This window comes from Aulonocara sp. 'chitande type north' Nkhata Bay, linkage group LG23 (genome assembly GCF_057382095.1).
Source record: "Aulonocara sp. 'chitande type north' Nkhata Bay isolate Kocher_YH1m ecotype deep benthic linkage group LG23, A_spYH_male_GT1.1, whole genome shotgun sequence".
Classification (NCBI taxonomy): domain Eukaryota; kingdom Metazoa; phylum Chordata; class Actinopteri; order Cichliformes; family Cichlidae; genus Aulonocara; species Aulonocara sp. 'chitande type north' Nkhata Bay.
Genome location: NC_141365.1, coordinates 39,973,055 through 39,993,759, shown reverse-complemented (window position 1 = coordinate 39,993,759; position 20,705 = coordinate 39,973,055). Strand labels below are relative to the sequence as shown.

At 43.7% G+C, this 20,705-nt stretch overlaps 1 protein-coding gene across 3 annotated transcripts in view; it reads right to left on the bottom strand.

Annotated features, from left to right (window-relative positions):
• LOC147302397 (interleukin-1 receptor accessory protein-like 1-B) overlaps window positions 1–20,705 on the bottom strand; it is a 346,491-nt gene that overhangs the window by 32,921 nt on the left and 292,865 nt on the right. For all 3 annotated transcript variants that reach the window (XM_086282654.1, XM_086282652.1, XM_086282653.1), the window contains one exon: window positions 16,925–17,057. In XM_086282654.1, the coding sequence (XP_086138780.1) occupies window positions 16,925–17,057 (133 nt within the window). The remainder of the gene's footprint in view (window positions 1–16,924; window positions 17,058–20,705) is intronic.

Below are 20,705 nucleotides of genomic sequence, written 5' to 3'. Positions count from 1 at the left end.
CAAACTGTCAGATAATGTTGGCAAAGGACTGTTATTTCTACTCTGCACAGCTGTGAGACTGGATATTCTTATGTGCAGAGCAAGATTTGGGAATATATACATTGATGTGCACACTTGAAAATGTACATATGGATGTTTAAAAATTCATTTAACCAAAATCTGAGAACCTTGATACAAATTAGGTTACTTTTTAAGAATATACCCGAAATTGATGGGAAAGGTCTCCCCCAAGAAGAAGCTACTATGAGTTCAGGAATGGCTCAAGGACTCCAAAAGGTCTCCAAAGTCCCCAGAAGCTGGAAGAAACCTGATCCACCACCACGCAACCTACAGAATACCAAGGATCCCCTACCAATGTACTGGTTTAAGGGCACCCCGATAGCTCAGCTGGTAGATTGTGCAAGTTTGAGTCCACCCTTGTGTATTTGTTGCATTTCATCCCTTCTCTGTCAATGTAGCTTTCCCCATCCACATACAATGTGCATAACACTAAAGGACATGCCCACACAAGACCAGATGGTTCAGTTTTAAAGTTGTAACTAAGATTTCTGACGTCGGCATATCTAGTAGAGTTAAAACAACTCGAGCCATGTACCCTACCTGGTATCTGAAAAGACTGGAGAGAATATGTCTGCCTGTTTTCTCTTTGAACGCGTGAACATTTCCCAGAGAGGCTGGAGAAGTAATTTCGGATGGAAATCAGGGCTGCTGTACCGATACTGTTGCTTAGTGACAAGCATGGTGAGAATTATTTGTGTTTGTCAAGGTAAAGGTCAACTGGTAGGTGGTAGAAGTGCACAGGTGTTGAAACAGATTTTACAGTAAATCAAGAGACATGTTTAATTCCACGCTTCCTCTCAACATCTGGCCGGGGAACCAAGCATATAATAACTATAATAACTATCATTTTGTTTTTGCCGTACTGTTTTATGGGGTATTTTTGGAAGGAATAATTTTATATTGTGCTTAGATGAAAATAATTTCTTCTGCACTTGGCTAGCTTATCTCAGGAGAAGTAAACTACCATATGTGTGATTCTTGTCTTTCTGTTAAGCTAAGCTGGTGGTTCCAACCCTAAATTCCCCATTAAACAAGTCAATTAACTATTTGTTAATGCAAATATATCAAATCAGGCATGTGGACATGGTCATAATGACGTACTGAAGTTTAAAAGAAATATCAGAATGGAGGAGAAAGGTGATTTAGGGGACTTTTAACCTGGCATGGTGGTTGGTGTCAGAGGTTGTTTTACTGGGATTTTCCCACACAACACAACAATCTCTAAGGTTACAGAGAATGGGCTGGAAAACAGAAAATATCCAGTGAGCAGCAGTTCTCTGGGTGATATTGCTGTGTTGATGCCAGAGGTCAAAGGAGAATGACCAGCCTGCTTTGAGCTGATACTGATGTACTGATCGGTACTGAAAGTACCTCAAAAAACCACTCTTTAAAACCAGGGCATGAAGAAGAGCATCTCTGAATGCACAACATGCTGAACCTTGTAGCAGAGGGGCTACAGCAGCTGAAGACCACACCAAGTGCCACTCTACATTGTAAATACCCTGACTATACTCACTGATTAACTTAGCAAAGCTAAGACACCTGTTTAGCTTTTGCTAAGCTAACACATACTATACTTTGGGTCTTTCTAAGCAACTAGTTCAACCTTCATATGGAGAATTTAATAATTCTACATATATTAAAGTACTAAATCACATATGCACTGTATACACTTCAACAAAGGTTTGTATTATTAGGCTTTTATTTTCAGACGGTACTGAGCAGTGCTGAGTTTGCAGCACTAATAAGCAGAGACCCTGGACGGTGTAAGTACCCTGATTTCCCATGATATATCCAAGAAAGTTAATTATAGTTAGAAAATGAAATGAAATTTTACACTTGAACTGCTACTCAAAAGGGTGCTGTATGCCCTTACACCGGGGGACTGAAACTTCTTCTGGTTTCAAACTTCGGCAGCACGGTCTTTAAGTCTGCAATCTGTGCTGCGTCTTCTCACAAATCCATGAAGTCATGTTCTGCAGCCACAATTTTTTTTTTTATCAACCCTGAATCTCAGTGGTGAAACATTGTGCCAAAAGCTCCATTTTATGTATTACAGGCGGCCCTTAAGGGAATACTCCTGTGTGATTAATTTCCATTTCAAAGCTAAAAGCTCATGGAATGATGTCAGCGAGTGGGTTTGAAGTGGTGCAAACTCAAATGGGAACAAAAAAAATGAAATAAATAATAATGCTCAGAGGGAGACAGCATCTCACAGCGTGTATACTCCTCACGTCTGAGCCTGCACACACACACACACACACACCTTCCGGTCACGGTTTTGATTTCTTGCCTTGTTACCTCATTTGACTATCGTATGAAAGCAGGTTTCTAACTGCATGCGGTGAGCCACTCACTATTCCATCTTCTCATCTTTATTATACCACCTACGCAGTGTCGCCACCTGCCAACCCCCCTCCCCCTCCACCTCCACAGTCCCCTTAAATCCTGTAGGCTCTAATTGGCCCGGTGTCCTTCACGACAGAGAGTGGTGCTGAGAGCTGGACGGAGCATGCTAGCAGGCTAATAGAGACATCTCGAAATGCCAGGTCACTGACTGGGCCGCTAACTCTCCTCCCAGCCTTGTCACGCTGCTTATGGTTAACCTTTTCTTTACATAGCATTTGTCGACAACAAGAATTTTTCTAGTCATACGTGTGGTCCGTGAAAGGGGTGCATCGGGGCAGGATACCAAACACAGATGCTATGTGGTTTTTGCAATACAGACACGAGCAAGAACGACAAATATAAGTTTGACAAATAAAAAGAGTGAACTATCTCTTCGCTTTTATTGATTCAAAACCATTCATTTAATTAAATCAATCCATGTTTTTGACACTAGTTTTCAATCTGTAATTGAATTACAGCTAAGGGAATTCAGTGTATTTATACTGTGTCTTCTTGTTACCCTTATCTGAATTCCCCTGTGATGACAGCAAAGCAAAGAAACCCATTCTTAAGGATTAAGCATTTCCTCTTCACAGCTACAATTACTTCTTGCCTGCAATTTTTTTTAACCACACTCGACTGTGACCACAGTCACAGCACAAATACATTATACTCAGCGTGCATTAACTTAGAAGAGCTCTTTTCTTCTTTCAACATATTTACTATGTATATTTGATTTTTTTTAAGGTTTTATAATCCTCTTCACAAAATCGGTGTAGTACTGTCTTGAGTAATCCCTCATTTCTTGCTGCAATCACTACTTATTACAATTGTACAAGCTTGAAAGTCAATATTTGGTATGGCCACCTTTATTCTTCATCACAGTCTAAACTCGCTTTCTTTAAGCAGTCTTCAGGAATAGTTCTCCAGGCTTCTTGAAGGACATTCAAAGCGTTGGCTGCCTTTTGCTCTGTTCTCTGTTAAGATGATCCCACAGTTCTTTAATAATGTTTAGGTCTGCGCTCTAAGGAGGCCAATACATCAATGATAATGTTCCATTGTTTGTTTTAATGTCAATCAGTTGACACTGATTTTCAATGAATTTCTAGTTTAATTCAAATTCAAATTCAAATTTTATTTGTCACGTACACAGTCATACACAGTACGATATGTAGTGAAATGCTTGGACAACTGCTCGTGACCTAAAGAGAACAAAAAAGGAAAAGGCTATGAATAAGATAGGAAATAAATATGAAAAATTAAAAAGGGTAAATTTAACTAGGAAGGAATAAAATATAAATTAAGGTTAAAAATGAAATAACTGTACAACACAAATTAGAATGAAGGGTAAATTTAACTGGGAAGAATAAGATAAAGATAAATATATAAATTAAAGTTGAAAATAAAATAACTGTACAACAAAATACACAATACACAATATAGAACTATATAAGAATGTATGAAGAAATCTAAATATAAATAAATATATACACAATAACAGCAGCTGTACAAGTATTAACCGGAAATGAAGAATATAGTGACCAGTGTTGTGCAAAACCAAAGTCCAGAAAGTCCAGTGTGTGTGTAAGAACTATATGTGTGGGTCAGTACTGTGTGGTGGTGTGATTGAGAGACCGTATCGCCTGCGGGAAGAAGCTCCTCCTCAGTCTCTCTGTGTTGGTCTTCAGGGAGCGGAATCGCTTTCCTGACCTCAACAGAGAGAACAGTCTGTTGTTGGGATGGCTGAGGTCCTTCACGATCTTCCTGGCCTTGGTCCAGCACCGCCTGCTGTAGATTGAGTGCAGGTCAGGGAGCTCGGAGCGGATGGTGCGCTCAGCTGACCGCACAACCCTCTGTAGAGCTCGTCTGTCCTGCATGGTGCTGTTCCCGAACCAGGTTAAGATGTTTCCCGCCAGGATGCTCTCTATGGTGCACGAGTAAAAGTTCCTGAGCACCTTGGAGGGCAGTTGGAAGTCTCTCAAGCGTCTGAGGTGGTAGAGACGCTGTCGGGCCTTTTTCACCACGGTGTTGATGTGACAGGACCATGACAGGTCCTGCGTGATGTGAACTCCGAGGTATTTGAAGCTGTCCACTCTCTCCACTGGGCACTCGTTGATGACGGGGGTCTGGTAGTTCCTCTCCTGCTTAGTGCTGAAGTCCACTATCAGCTCCTTTGTCTTACTGACGTTTAGAAGGAGGTTGTTCCTCTGGCACCAGTTCTCCAGATTCCTAATCTCCTTCAGGTAGGCCGTCTCGTTGTTATCAGAGATCAGGCCCACCACGACGGTGTCGTCAGCAAACTTGATGATGGTGGTGGAGCTGGTAGTGGCCACACAGTCATATGTGTACAAAGAGTACAGCAGGGGGCTCAGAACACACCCCTGGGGGGCTCCAGTGCTGAGAGTGGTGGAGGCTGAGACATGTCCGCCCATCCTTACTGCCTGTGGTCTGCCAGTTAGGAAGTTGGAGATCCACTGACACATAGATGAGCTGAGTCCCAGATGCTCCAGCTTGGTGGTGAGTGTGGAGGGAATTATGGTGTTAAATGCAGAGCTGTAGTCTATGAAGAGCATTTTAACATAATTCCCCCTTCTAGTGTCCAAGTGAGTGAGTGATGTGTGGAGGAGATGAGAGATGGCATCGTCTGTGGAACGATTTGGACGGTAAGCGAACTGTAGTGGGTCCAGTGTGTCTGGTAGTGAAGAAATGATGAAGTCTCTGACCAGGCGTTCAAAGCACTTCATCACTACTGAGGTGAGGGCTACAGGGCGATAGTCATTGAGAGAAGCAGGGTGGGGTTTCTTCGGGACAGGAACAATGATGGACTCTTTGAAGCATGTGGGGATCACCGACTGAGATAAAGAGATGTTGAATATCTCAGTGAACACAGGAGCTAGCTTGTATGCGCAGTCTCTTAGGATACGACCTGGGATGCCGTCTGGTCCTGCTGCTTTCCTGGTGTTCACTCTCTTGAAGGCTCTCCTTACTTCATGCTCGGAGATGACGAGCACGTTTCCGGTGCTGGCAGTATCTTCCTGTCTGCAGCCGTTAGCGCCGCTAACACTAGTATTGTTGGAGACCTTAGCTGCAGCCTCGAAGCGAGCATAGAAAGTGTTCAGCTCGTCTGCCAGAGTCACGGCCGCGTTCGTCATACCGGTTGTTGGTGCTTTATAGTCCGTTATTGTCCTTAGTCCCCGCCACAGGCTCCTAGAGTCACTCTGTTGGAGTTGTGACTCTAGTTTCCTCCCGTAGCGCTGCTTCGCCTCTTTCACCGCCCTCCGCACGTTATATGATGCGGCTTTGTACGGGTCCATGTCCCCCGTCATGAGTCCCGTGTTGTAGGCAGCGGTGCGGGATCTCAGAGCGTCGCGGATGGTTTTATCCACCCACGGCTTCTGGTTGGGAAACGTTGTGATAGTCTTTGTCTCCACGGTATCATCCGCTAGTTTCCCGATGAATCCCACAACCGCTTCCGTAAACACGTTGACGTCATCGTCGGAGCTGTTTCTGAACATGCCCCAGTCTGCGTCATCGAGTGCGTCCTGTAACGCGGCCACCGATTGATCCGTCCAGCGCGCGACCTTCCTCTGAACCGGAACTTCCTGTTTCAGCCTTTGTTTGTATTTTGGCATGAGGAAGATGGCGGCGTGATCAGATTTGCCAAACGGGGGGCGGGATTGTGCCTTGTAGCCGTCCTTGACCGTAGTGTAGCAGTGGTCCAGTGTCCTTTCACCCCTGGTGGGGCAGGTGATGTGTTGATAAAAGTTCGGCGCTGCGCGTTTGAGGTTGGCGCTATTAAAGTCCCCCGTCACAATAAGCGCAGCGTCCCGGTGTTGTGTCTGGTGCTGTGTGAGTGCCTCATGCAGCTCGCATAAGGCGGTGACCGTGTCCGCTTGTGGTGGAATATAAACGGCACTTACAATGACCGATGTAAATTCCCGAGGTAGATAAAAAGGACGACACATGATGGACAGTAGTTCCAGATTTGGTGTGCAGGAGCGTGTGAGAGGAACAACGTTCGCACTGTTGTCACAGTTTCCCTTCTTAAGAGAAGGGAGAACTTCTTGTCAGAAACCTTTCCATTCATACAGTTTCTGATAAGGTTTCAGTGAGCAGTGGATGGATCATCTGAAGTATCAAATGCATCTTTCAGATTGTGTGTCAGGTTTCTGCAGTTTCCTTTTTTTTTTTTAAGGACACACTGCACACCATACTGAGATATGTCAGGTTTTTAGGTAATAGCTCTTTGGGAATCACCTTGCTGGTGAAACTGCTTCAAACTGTTTTATCTTTGGTACTTTTCATGGGTTCAACTAAAGAAATGGATTGTTTTTAATGTGTTTTTGTGACAGGCTGTTTAGCAAGTACCTAAAGATACAATTGGTTCTGCAGTTGTCTGTTATGTGTAGACAAACCACTGGTTTAGCTCCTGAGTTAGCTTCCTTTGCCAAGCTTGAATGATTCCTAGGTCAAGTTGCAACAAAGAAACAACATTTACATGCTTCTGAGGGAAACCTCACACTGAAGATTGGCAAGATGGCGCCGGTGTGTGTGGCTGCTCGTCTGTCACTGCCAAGTTTGTTCCTGTTTATGTTATTTTTAATTTGTGTCATTCATGAAACAAAGTCTCTGCTGAGGTATGATCGCCAGACACTATTGGACCTCAAACCTGTGGTCCAAAATATTGTGTCCTTTGGAGCTGGTGGGCAGCAACCCCTGCCCCCATTTGCATCGGAAACCCCGGGTTACCTGTACCGGGTTCCCACGCTACCTTCCCGGCGAAAGCGTCCTCGTCGCCGGGGTAAACGAAGCGGTCGCCTGGTGAAGCTAAAGGTTTACCTAAAGAATTATTCTGCTGTTTTCCGACCAGTGCATGGATTCTTGCCAAGGCTGTTTGCGTCTCGGCGTTTTCTGGATCCTGTTGATACCTGTTTGGTGCCTGTGGTCGGCTTTGATGATGATGCTCCTCGGCCTCGCTGCCCATGCCCTCCCAGGCTAAACCTCCGCTGTCAACATTATCGGAATCTGAGATCAATGCGGCGGGTTTCTGGACCTCCTGAACCCCGAGCGCCAACTCCAGCTCCAGCTAGGATTGGCCTGGTGAACGCCAGATCACTTTTAAACAAAACTTTTATTCTTCGGGACTTCTTCAGTTCCCGTGATCTGGATTTTCTGTGTGTGACTGAGACGTGGCTGAGTGTTGGTGAGTCCAGTGTTCTATCTGAACTTTTACCTGTGGATTGTTGCTATTTTAACTCGCCACGGACGTCAGGCAGAGGTGGAGGCACAGTGACTGTTTACAAAAAGGATTTTAAATGTAAGCAGTGTTTTCTACAGCCTTCGTTCTCCAGCTTTGAACTTACCTCATTTGAGGTGAGTCGTACAAACCCGATTTTCTGCGCTGTCATCTATCGCCCCCCGAAATACAATAAGAACTTCATAAACGACTTTTCTGATTTTTTAGCTGGGATTATGCCCAACTATGATAGTGTTCTTATTGTTGGAGATTTTAATATACATGTATGCTGTCCTGATAAGCCACTGGTAAAGGACTTTTTAAGCCTTATTGACTCTTTTAGCCTGGTACAGTCCGTACGTGGCCCTACACATGAGCACGGACACACACTGGACCTTGTTCTGTCATATGGTCTGCCTGTCACTGACTTGGAGATTTGTGACTGTGCACTCTCAGATCATATGCCTGTGTTATTCAACGTTGGTTTGACATATACCGCAGTTAAACCTGGCGCTGCTACTCGGTGCTGTCGGGTTATTAACCCCGCCACTGCTGCGCAGTTTTCTGCTGCTTTTAATCAGCTCGGCGGGCCTTCTGACTTTGTTTCCTCTGACACAGAAGACCTACATTCCTGGTTTAATTCTTGCTGTCAAAAAATCATGGACTCTGTGGCTCCTTTAAAAACCAGGCAGCCTAAGGCTAAACCTGAGCCTTGGTTTAATGAGAGCAGTCGTGCTGTTAAGAGGGAATGTCGTCGAGCAGAACGGAGGTGGAAAAAGGATAAACTGCATGTATCATTTCAAATTCTCAAAGACTGCTGGCATCGCTACCAGAACACTGTTAAAGAGGCAAAAAGGGAATATTTTGCAAATATTATTTCTTCCAACTGTCATAACCCACGTGTGTTATTTAGGACCATTGACACTGTTCTTAATACTCCTTTGAATGTCTGTTTGGAAGTTTCTCCTGAGATTTGCAATGATTTTCTGAACTTTTTTATTGAAAAGGTTGTCACCATCAGGGCTCTTATCACAGCTCCTGACTCTGACCCCTCTGTCTCTGTCCCTTGCGCTGCTGTTTTCACTCAGTTTGAGCTTGTGACGCTCTCCTCTTTAGAGGATGTGGTTCGCCATATTAAGCCCACAGGTTCCCCACGGGATCCTGTCCCTCCACAATTCTTTAAAGAAATTTTTCCTAGTATACAACAGTATGTCCTTGACATTATTAACAGCAGTCTGTCTTCTGGTGTGGTTCCTGCAAATTTCAAACATGCAGTAGTACAGCCACTGCTTAAGAAACCTGGCCTTGATCACACAGTTTTAGCGAACTATAGGCCTATTTCCAAGCTGCCTTTAGTCTCCAAGGTTTTAGAGAAAATTGTTTTTAGTCAACTGAAAGATTTTCTAGATGAAAATGGAATCTTTGAGGTTTTTCAGTCAGGTTTTAAAACCCTTCACAGCACAGAATCTGCATTACTAAGGGTTTTTAATGACATCCTTCTGGCATGTGATTCTGGTAACCATGTTGTTCTTGTCTTGCTTGACCTAACTGCTGCCTTTGACACAGTAGACCACAATATTTTAATTTCTCGATTACATGATGTAGTGGGTATTGGTGGCACTGCACTCAATTGGTTTAGGTCTTATTTGTCAGATAGAACTTTCTCTGTCAGCCTTCTCGGTTACGAATCGTCTTCTGCTCCTCTGTCATGTGGTGTCCCACAGGGCTCAATTTTAGGGCCACTGCTCTTTTCTCTGTATCTACTGCCTCTGGGTTCTATCCTTAGAAGGCATGGGATCTCATTTCACTGTTATGCCGATGACTGCCAAATTTATTTGACACTAAAACGCAAGGATGCCATCTCCATAAAACCTCTCTTGACATGTCTAGATGACATTAAAGCTTGGTTGGCTCGAAACTTTTTAAATTTTAATAAAAAGAAAACAGAAGTGTTGGTGTTTGGACCCAGTGGTCCCTGTGAGTCCTCCTCTGTTGTTTTAGGATCCCTGGAAGTCTATTTTAAATCTGTTGTTACTGACCTTGGTTTTAAGTTGGACAGTGATTTTAAATTGGACAACCAAATCAGAGCAGTGGTGAAGTCCAGTTTTTATCATTTAAGGCGACTGGCAAGACTAAAATCTTTTCTTTCGAGGCAGCACCTTGAAACAGTGATCCATGCTTTTATTTCTTCCCGCCTGGACTACTGTAACTCACTTTATGTGGGGGTCAGTCAGTTATTGCTCTCACGTCTGCAGCTGGTTCGAAATGCGGCTGCACGACTCCTAACAGGAACTCGAAAAAGAGAGCATATAACCCCCGTGCTGGCCTCTCTGCACTGGCTGCCTGTGTCTTTTAGAGTTAATTTTAAAATTCTTATGTTTGTTTTTAAATGTCTACACAGTCTTGCCCCGCCTTACCTCTCTGAGCTTCTTCATCCCCACATACCCTGTCGGTCTCTCAGGTCAGCTGACCAGCTGCTCCTGGAGGTACCGAGATCCAGGAGGAAGCTCAGAGGGGACAGGGCCTTATCTATTGTGGCTCCAAAATTATGGAATAATTTGCCCATGCATGTTAGAGAGGCCCCTTCACTGTCCACTTTTAAATCACATCTTAAAACCCACTTTTATTCCTTGGCTTTTAACCTCAGTGAGACTTAGTTTCTTTCTTAATGCAGTAGTTATTTAATTAATGATTTCACTCTTCTTTTATTTGTTTTTTATTTATATCTCATGTAATTTTATTTTACAGTTCCAATGTACAGCACTTTGTGTCAGCTGTGGTTGTTTTAAAGTGCTTTATAAATAAAGTTGATGATGATGATGAACACAAACATTCCTCTGAAAATGGTCAGGTATAAGGACTGGACTGTAAGTGAGTGGAAAAGCAGCCAGTGTCCAAAGAAAGCCTGGAGAACTATTGCACAAGACCATTTTTTTTTTAAATTACAAGAAAGTCTGGCTCCTTGGAAGCATAATATAAAGAAATAAAGGTTGGCTCATGACTTTTGCACAGCACTGTATATCCCGTGCTCTATCTTTATATTGATCTGAGATGTTTAATCAAATCAAATCAAATCAAATCACTTTTATTGTCACATCACATGTGCAGGTACATTGGTACAGCACATGTGAGTGAAATTCTTGTGTGCGAGCTTCACAAGCAACAGAGTTGTGCAAAATACAATAATGTAAACAAGCAAAATACAAGAATGGCTACATCTGAAACTAATAAATATATGTACAATATATAATAGTATATGCATTTCTGGATGTGTATACTAAATATTTTTCTACGTGTGTGTGTGTGTGTGTGTGTGTGTGTGTGTGTACACATATTTTACAAATTAAATAGAGTAAACAATAAATAAAATATATAAAATAAAATATACAGAGTTGAGACATGTGCAAAACAGTGGCATTACTGTACAGTATGGAGTGCATAATGTTAAAGTTCCAGTAGTGAAGCTGAGGTGTCTATGAAGTGTTCAGCAGTCTGATGGCCTGATGGAAAAAGCTATCTCTCAGTCTGCTGGTACGGGACCGGATGCTGCAGAACCTCCTTCCTGATGGAAGTAGTCTGAACAGTTTATGGCTGGGGTGACTGGAGTCCTTGATGATCCTCCCCGCTTTCCTCATTCCTGTAGATGTCTTGGAGGGAGGGAAGCTCACCTCCAATTATCCGTTCAGAGCACCGCACTACTCGCTGGAGAGCTTTGCAGTTGTAGGCGGTGCTGTTGCCATACCAGGTGGTGATGCATCCAGTGAGGATGCTCTCAATGGCACAGTGATAGAAGGTCCTGAGGATGCGGGGGCTCATGCCGAATCTTTTCAGTCTCCTGAGAAAGAAGAGGCGCTGCTGCGCCTTCTTCACTGTTTTGTTTGTGTGTACTGACCACGTAAGATCCTCAGCCAGATGTACACCAAGGAACCGGAAGCTGCTCACTCTCTCCACAGCAGCGCCGTTGATGGTGATGGGGGTGTGTACTTCTCTGCACCTCCGGAAGTCCACTATCAACTCCTTTGTCTTTGCGACGTTGAGGGTGAGATGGTTGTCTTGACACCAGTGGGTCAGGGCGCTGACCTCCTCACTGTAAGCCGTCTCATCACCATTGGTGATAAGACCCACCACTGTAGTGTCGTCCGCAAACTTCACAATGGTGTTGGAGTTGTTAGTGGCCGTGCAGTCGTAGGTGTAGAGTGAGTACAGGAGAGGGCTCAGTACACACCCCTGTGGAGCACCAGTGTTCAGTGTGACGGGGGATGAGGTGATGCTGCCCAGTCTGACCACTTGGCGTCTGTCAGACAGGAAGCTAAGGATCCAGCTGCAGAGGGAGCTGCTCAGTCCTAGATCCTGCAGTTTCCTGTCCAGCTTCGAGGGAACGATGGTATTGAATGCTGAGCTGTAATCTACAAACAGCATTCTCATATACGTGTCTCTCTTCTCCAGGTGTGACAGGGCAGTATGTAGTGTCAGGGCTATGGCATCATCAGTGGACCTGTTGTGGCGGTATGCGAACTGTAGAGGGTCCAGTGAGTCGGGTAGTGCAGAGCAGATGAAGTCCCTGACCAGCTTCTCGAAGCATTTGCTTACGATGGGGGTCAGGGCTACAGGTCGCCAGTCGTTCAGTGAGGAGATGGTGGAGGATTTGGGTACAGGGACGACGGTGGCCATTTTGAAGCAGGCTGGGACTACAGACAGAGAGAGGGAAAGGTTGAAGATGTGCGTGAACACTCCAGCCAGCTGAGCCGCGCATGACTTGAGGACGCGGCCGGGAATCCCGTCCGGACCAGTAGCTTTGCATGCGTTCACCTTCCTGAAGCACTTCCGCACATCCTCCTCAGACACAGTGTGCGCACTGACGTCATCCGCGGTGCGCACACTGTCCGGTCTCATGGTGTTCGCTGTGTCGAATCTAGCGTAGAATACGTTTAGATCCTCACACAGAGAGGCCGTGGTCTGCGGTGTGCTGGTTTTCCCTCTAAAGTCTGTGATCGTGTTTAGTCCCTGCCACATACTCCGAGGGTTGTCAAACTGTTGCTCCACCCTGTCCCTGTACTCACGTTTGGCTGCTTTGATCGTCTTCCGGAGTTGGTAATGTGCGTGTTTGTAGTCCGATGTGTTCGCGGAGGCAAAGGCGGTGCTCCGTGCCGCCAGTGCCGCGCGAACATCTCCGTTAATCCAGGGTTTTTGATTTGGGAAGGATTTAACTGTTCTGGATGGATTAAACTGTTGCTACGTTCTACTACGTTCTACTAACTTGATGGTTTCCACTGTTTCACACGTTATCTTTTAATAGTCTCGGCGGCCGTGTATTGATGATGAGGATTGATTATTCATTTAAGAAGGGTGAGCACTTTGCTCTGGATTTCGATTGACCTTCACCGCTTGAAGATCAGTGCATAATCTTGAACAAAAGTACAGCATTGGTGTAATGTTCTGCCCTTGTTAGTCCATCAAACAAGGAAACTGTGACCTTTTCTCAGGCCTGTGATTAAGCAAAGATCAACCATGCTGCAATTTTGGCAACATCACAGACAATATGAGCCATCTGAGGCTGTAATCCACCCAGCTGACAGTATTTTACGTGCCAATTATAAACTGATTTAACTGCACGACATCAACCCACTGGTTAACTGGCCACTTCATTATGTACACTTGTTCAACTGCTCATTAAAGCAAATATCTAATTAGCCAAACATGAGCCACAAACTAAAAATATTTAGGCATGTAGACATGGTCACGAGGGTGTGCTGACTGGTGACTTTGAATGTGACATGTGTTAGTGGCAGACAGGCTGCTTGAGTAGAAACTGCTCATCTGCTAAGACATTCAAAACATTCATGTCTAGGTTTTAAAGGGAGAGTGCCAAAAAAGAAAATACCCACTGAGTGAAAATTTAGGAGCAAAATAAATTGCAGATGGGCGAGAGCAGAGAAGCGTGGTCAGACTTGTTTTGAGGTAATAGATCAGTAAAAAAAAGTCAACTCTTTACCAGCAAGGTATGACAAAAGAGCATCTTAGTATATCAAACCTAGAAGCAAGATGGATCCATCCTGTCCTGTAGCAATTTAGGGTGCTGGCACAGAAAGCAGTATTTCCAGGCACCTTGTGGGCACCCTTGTACCAGCCGTGAGGCATTAATATGCCAAAGCTTCCTGTGTATCAGTGTTGACCATATCTATCCCCTTTTCAGAAGGATACCATCTCACAAAGCTCATATCGTACACCGATCAGCCATAACATTATGATCACTGGCAATAACACTGATTATCTCTTCATCGTGGCACCTGTTAGTGGGTGGAATAAATCAGGGAGCAAATGAACATTCTGTCCTCAAAGTTGATGTGATGAAGAAATGGGCAAGCGCATCTAAATACGGTCATTTCTAGCTCCAAAAACCCAATATGGTGGTGGCCAAATAGCTTTGAGTTTAAGGGGTTTCCTTAACCTATATGTGATGGTATATTACCTAAATCTATCTTTTATATACAGTCTATAAGTAGAATAGCGGATTTGCATGATGGCAGTGCTGCCCATAAATCTACAGCATTAGGACAGTTATTAAGCTAGAAAAGGGGTTTCTATTCAACAAAAGCAAGGTGTATGTGTATGTGTAGGTATATGTAATAAAGTGACCCTGCAGCTAAAGTAAACGGATCCCATCTTACTCCTGTAATGTTGTAAATGTAGCAGCAAATCTATCAAATTTCCAATCACAGGTGAAAAATAGGCCTAAAGCAGAAGCGATACCATCAGCTACACTTTAGCAATGGCACGAAATGTCTGCTTTGTTTTTTATGGCTGATCCAAAGTGAATCAATAAAAATGATTCTGGACGAGTTCCATATGTCAGTGCCGTCAAGCTAAAACAACACTTTTCACCATGGGTCCAGGTTCATCGTTTAAACATGCTGGAAATCCAGCTTCCCCCAGTGAACCTTTCTTTCTCTCCCTGTATAACTGCATTGCTGTCAATCATGGCTGAACATTTATGATTGACAGTATTAGACGCCTACTTATTATAGGCATATAATAAAAAGAAAATCTCATTTTCTGCAAGGTGAAACTTTAAAAGTGCGACAGTTCCTAAAGCTCCATTGTTTACCTCACATGACTTGTCAAAACTAAAGGAAGAAGAGTTGCGTCTAGGCTTCATTTTTGGATGGTCAACCAGCCTCGGCTGATGCTGATATCAGAGTAAACAGACTTCTGTTTTCATTAATGAGCCAAAAACATGGTGGTCACTCAAATGGAAAAGGAGGCTATTCAGTTAGAGTTTCCATCTGTTGTGCTGCTGCTGCTGCACTTTTGTTTAACTGATGGAGCAGTTCCTGAACTGCGCATATACAGTACATGCTGATAAAGAATGCATAGCTACCTGCATTATTAAACAGCCACATAAGGCATTCATGAATATCAAATGCTCAATATGAATATTTAGATGGTAGCTTGGTAGTGAACGGTTCCCTTCATTGTTTGGTGTGTTGATGGGTGGTCACAGAGTTGTGGCAAATTGAGTTTAAATAGGTGTTTACCAGTTCAGCCGAGGGGTCCTGTGCTGCTTTTGAAGAGATCAGAAGTGACTCATGAATATATTAGTCACTTCTGACTAAGTGATAGCGGCAGATTATTTCTGTCGCTATAACCGGTTTAATAACGGTCATATGTGCATATTTTTCTTAGATTTGTATCTTTTTTTGCCCAATCTGGACACAATTTTTATTATATGCTATTTGGATTGGAAAGCTCAAATTTCATGAGCTCTCACTGTTTTGGGGACGCCTCCGGCTCATGCTTGGTGGTGTGCAATAACCTAACTGTCTTCTGTTTTCCATTTTGCCTTTGCAGAGGTCTCAATATGGCCTGACTGAAAGTAGGCAATGTGAGATCACTAATTGGTTTCCGGACTCTACATTTTTATACCTTAACATTTTTGTTTTGGCTGCTGTACCACAGGGTAGAGTGGCTGCTTATCAACTAATGCTAGCAGGCTTGGTTAGCAAACTGCATCCATAAATTGCACTGGTGCCAAGTGCAAACACAGAAACCTGCTATTTAGTGCCAACTACCAAACTAAAACAAAAACGAAAAACTGGAGAGCAGAATATTCTGGAGAATAGAATATTTTAACAAAAGCTGTTTGAAAAAAGAATATTTCAAACAGCTGGCAGCACATCTGGTGGCTAGAATTGTTGCCTCACAGTAAGAAGGTTCTGGTTTGAATCCACCTCTGTGTGGAGTTTGCATGTTCTGCCTTCATGGGTTCTCCCTGGATACTCCCACAGTCCAAAAACATGCACGGAGTTAGGTTAGCTGGTGATTCTAAAGTGACCACAGATGTACATATGAGTGTGAATTATAGTCTCTCTGTGTTAGCCATGCGGCAGACTGGTGAACCCTGCCTCTTGACCTAGCCGGGATAGGCTCCATCCTATGGTGAATTGGATAAGCAGATGAAAATGAATGGATGTTCCAAAAAGGCACAAACACAGTTGAGAGGTCGAGCTCTATGATGGGAATTAACAGAACGGAGGCTGGAGATAGCAAGCAGAGTCTATTAAAGCAGCCACAGCCTTAAATATAAGCTTTAACAGTGTCCAGCCTGGTGAATTGTGAAAAACAACCACCCCCATACAACCAGCAAATTAGCTATAGAAACCAAAACTGTTATTCATACAAGACTGTACGCATGCTAATCTAAAGGCTATAGTTGGGTATTTTGACGTGAGAGTGTCTGGGAACTGACTCGCTTTTGAAACCAGCCTTGAGTGGCCACAGATGAACTGTCATTTTGGCCACTCTGGCTTCATTTAGCTGCCCTGGAAGTTGTTGCCTGGTCTAGTATGTGAGAGAGTGCAAAACCTCATGGTGTTCACCTGTCGAGTGGGGAGAGAAAAGGTAGGAGGGAGTGTTAAGAAAAATCCCTTACAATAAACTTGTCTCTGGAAATGGCTGCCCCTCCCTGTTCTGGTAGGTTCCTCCTGTTAAAGGAAGTCTTTCCTCCCTACTGTTGCCAAGGTGTCGTCTGATTGTTGCTGTCTTTTTCTCTATTATTATTGTAGGGTCTTTAACTTACAATATAAAGCCCCTTAAGGCGACTGTTGTTATTTGACAATATATACAAATAAAATGGAAGTGGATATACAGATAATAAGATAATAAATATCTGTATTTTACAGTTTACACCTTCATTTCCCAAAATATTCCCCATTCATAAAATTGAAGCTCTGAAGTTCTTACTTGACTTCGCTCTCCTGAATCCTCTCCTCATCCAGGTCTTCGATAAACTTCTCCCCCTTCATCCAATAGATGAGTGGACTGACGTCTCCGCTGTATCCAAAGAACGCTCTGCACGTCAAGTTAACCGGACTTCCTGTGGGAGACGAGAGAAGGAGTCACCTGATAAAAATGTTACAAATGTTAGCCCTGAGATACTGATGACTGTCGAAGGGTCTGCCCTAGACAGTGTCCTCTAAATAAGTAAATAAGTACATAAATAAATAAAAATAAGAGATCAGAGTGTTCCTTTCCAAATATGGTGGATAGAAATAGCCACAAGATATGATATCTGATGCCTGACTTACAGAACCTATTCTCTCCTTTTCACCCTCCGAAACACTCCACGACAGCCTTGCTATCCCATCAGTTCCTAAACTGTTCCTCACTCTCCTGAGGTGCCATCTTAAACCACACTCAACCGTTTTTAAATTCCCCGACACCCTCTTAAACTTATAAACGCGCTCTTGAACCCTCTTTCATGCCAACTTTGTAACACCACTGTACCTTCACAAAAGCTCTTTACCCTCCTCCAAAGCTCCCTTCTCTGTCAGATCCCACTTTTACATTTACATCGCTGTATTTTGCAGGAAGTATTTTGGAAATGTTTAAACACCACAGTGCGGTACGGCTGTTAAGGAGGAGGTGGCTTGTGCTGGTAATGAATGCAAAACTCACAATTCAAACCGCACAGCCTAAGCAGGAGTTCAAATTGCACATTATCGACTCAATTATACTTGTATTGCTGCGATAAGAGGATATGCCCTTATGGGTCTGTGGAAGCAGACTGTGCCTAAGTCAGCCTTCATTCATACTTCATACAACTAACATGCAGCTTTCGGTGTGAATCAGAAAATAAAAGGTGTTTATTCTCTCTGGCAAAAATCCGTGCTACAGCGCAGTGGCTTGATTGCACCCAAATTCCTTTTTAAGTGCTCAGCAGTGCACGGTAATGGTGGTTGTTTCATAACCATTATCACCATTTGGGTGCAAGCAACTTCCAAGAAGTGAAAACCTGTGAATTACTGCCAGACAACCTAACCTATCAAGACTGGAAGAGGTTGGCCCTGTTAGATACCATGGTCAAAAAAACAAAAACAAACTTGTGCTTTAAAAGATGCCAAAAATCAACTTTGAAAGAGCAAAAGCACCGACTGACAGAACGAATGTTTAAAGGGGCCTGCACATAAGTTTAGAGATAAAGCTTTACATACAAATTAATGCATGAAATGGAAGTGGCCTTACTTTTATCACCTAGGAACAATAATCTCATTATGAGGGCTGTCAGTGAGCCCGCTGTCATTCCAAGGGCATCAGATGCTTAGCCAAAGCTGCTGGCATCTCAAAGAAGTGGTGATAACACTGAAACCTGCCTCACTTCCAGCTCCATATGAATGCTTGGATGAGACACCTTGTCATTACACTGAAACGCATTGGGTACTCTTAAGCATCTTCTTTCCAGTATGCAATCTTATCGATAAAAAGGGTATTTTTGACCACAGAGGACCACAAGCCATTTCACTCCTACTGCTGGAGAATGACTCTAATGCATAAAAAAGTGGCAGCTGATCAAGGAGGCTCCACCAGTTGTGTGTCCAGGAAGGCAAAAAGGTGATTCAGCATCTCTTCATTAGCTCTCCGTGCTCATTGGCCTGTGGCGAGGACTCAGAAGTCTGTGAGATGGGAGATAACTGTGGCGTATAATTGGGTACTTGCTAGTTCAAAGATAAAGGGATTTTATTTTACCAAGGCCTGCTCTAATTTGGCCCTCTAGTGCAGTCTAGTGCACTGAGATGATAGCTAAAGCGTTAACAGGGAAAATCTGGCTTGGAGATGCAGAAAAGGCCCTGAATTTGAGGTGTGTGTGTGTGTGTGTGTGTGTGGAGGCTGGGAGGAGGCAGTTTTGCATTTTGTCTCACGGCTCAAAAAAAAGAAAAAAAAAAAGAAAGAAAAGTTGTCCACAGCTGAAAGATAAGGCTTGTGTGTGCGTGTGTGTGAGAGAGAGTGCGAAAATGAAAGAGACAGAGAAAATGAGTTTTGGGGATGGTGGGATCTGTCCTGGACCACACAGACACACACACGCACACACTTTCAGACACATTGCAACACTTCTCAATTCCACTAGGGGTCTCTGTGGTGTTACAAAGGAGGCGGGCTGGTGTGTGCAGTAGCAGCAAATAAAACAACAAAAACAAGGAAAAAAAGACCCTAAACACACCATTTTGACAGGTGCAGAGAACAGTAAAAGGAAACACGGTTCCTCTCTTTCTTTTTTTTGCCACCTTTGATGTCAAGAGGCTTCACCCATAGATTCGAACAGCATATTGTGTTGTAGCGTCGACAGCTAGACTGCTGTGCAGACACCAGTCACAGTGTCATTCTCTAAGACTCACTCCAAGGGAGCTCCTCGTGCATATGGCTGCGTGTTATTCCCTTAACGATGCCGTGCTAATTTGTGCCGGTGTAGTTGCGAGCAGCTAAAGGCTGCAGAGAAGGAAGTAATGTGCTCAGTCTGGGAAATGCACAAATGGCCATGCAGGGATTTAAGCTTACTGATTTTAACATTCAAATCCCAACCTCTGGTCTTGGTCAGGGGGGTAAAGTGAGTCTTAATGCGATTGTCTCTCCTCTCTTATCTCTCTGAGCCTCCAGAGCATCTCTCTCAGTCGCTGTGGCTGCAGGACGGAGACGTCAGCAAAGATTCCCGTGGCAAAGGAGACAGACTTGAAGCTGTGGAAGCGTGAGTCGCCAAAGAAGAATACAGGGAAAAGGAGCGGGGATGTATGCATTTCTACATCTCTGACATTAAAGAAAGTGGAAATATGAGGAAAAAAGACAGCTAGAAAAAGTTTGAAAGAGGAATCCCACACATGGGAGAACTGAAAGACTTCCTACACTGAGTGAATAGAGCATTGTACTGCCCTTGTGTGCTGACGATTACACATCACTACATCTGCATGCAGTGCGTGCACCATCCATGTCGACTTAATCTACCAGCGTTTCCCATTCAGATCCTAACAATCAAGCTCTTGAGTAGGGAAGCCTTTGTTTTCTTTATTCCTTCGCTTTTAACAGCCTTGAATAAATTGCAGCTAGCGGTAAAATACTTCAGAGGGAAGAGGCTAAGCTTTTCAGTACTCGTGATCTGAACAGCACTGAAGACGCGTACGGCATACAGAAGGTTTAATGTTTGTGGCGAGATGAAAAGCCATTTGGAAGCTTGCAATTTAAGACAACATTATACATAAACAGCAAATTTTCAAATTACTGCTAATACACACAGGTTTTAGATCTTGGCAAAATTGCTTTAATGCAATATTTATGTTAACAGAAATCAGCTGCAGTAGGAAAGACTGCTTCAAGATTTGAAGCTAATTCATGAATTCTGAGTGGCAACAATAACAACAACTTCTTGCAAAGTGTGCTCAGCAGGTTGATGGTCGTAAAGTGGGGCCTTCCTGTGCAGAGTTTACATGTGCCCTCTGTGCCTGAGTGGGCACTCCCACAGTCCAAAGACATGCATGTTAGGCAAACTGCTGACTCTAAACTGGCCATGGACGTGAGTTAGAAAAACTTGCTTGAAGTGAAAACACAAAAGTGCTGCTCGAATGTAAAATATGACTCAGAAGTTAAGCCTAAGACAGACTAGAAAAGCACTAAATGACTGGAAGCACATAACATCACCAACAACATCTTTGCAAAATGTCAGGGTGTTATTTTGACTTTAGTGGAAATTTCTTTTCTC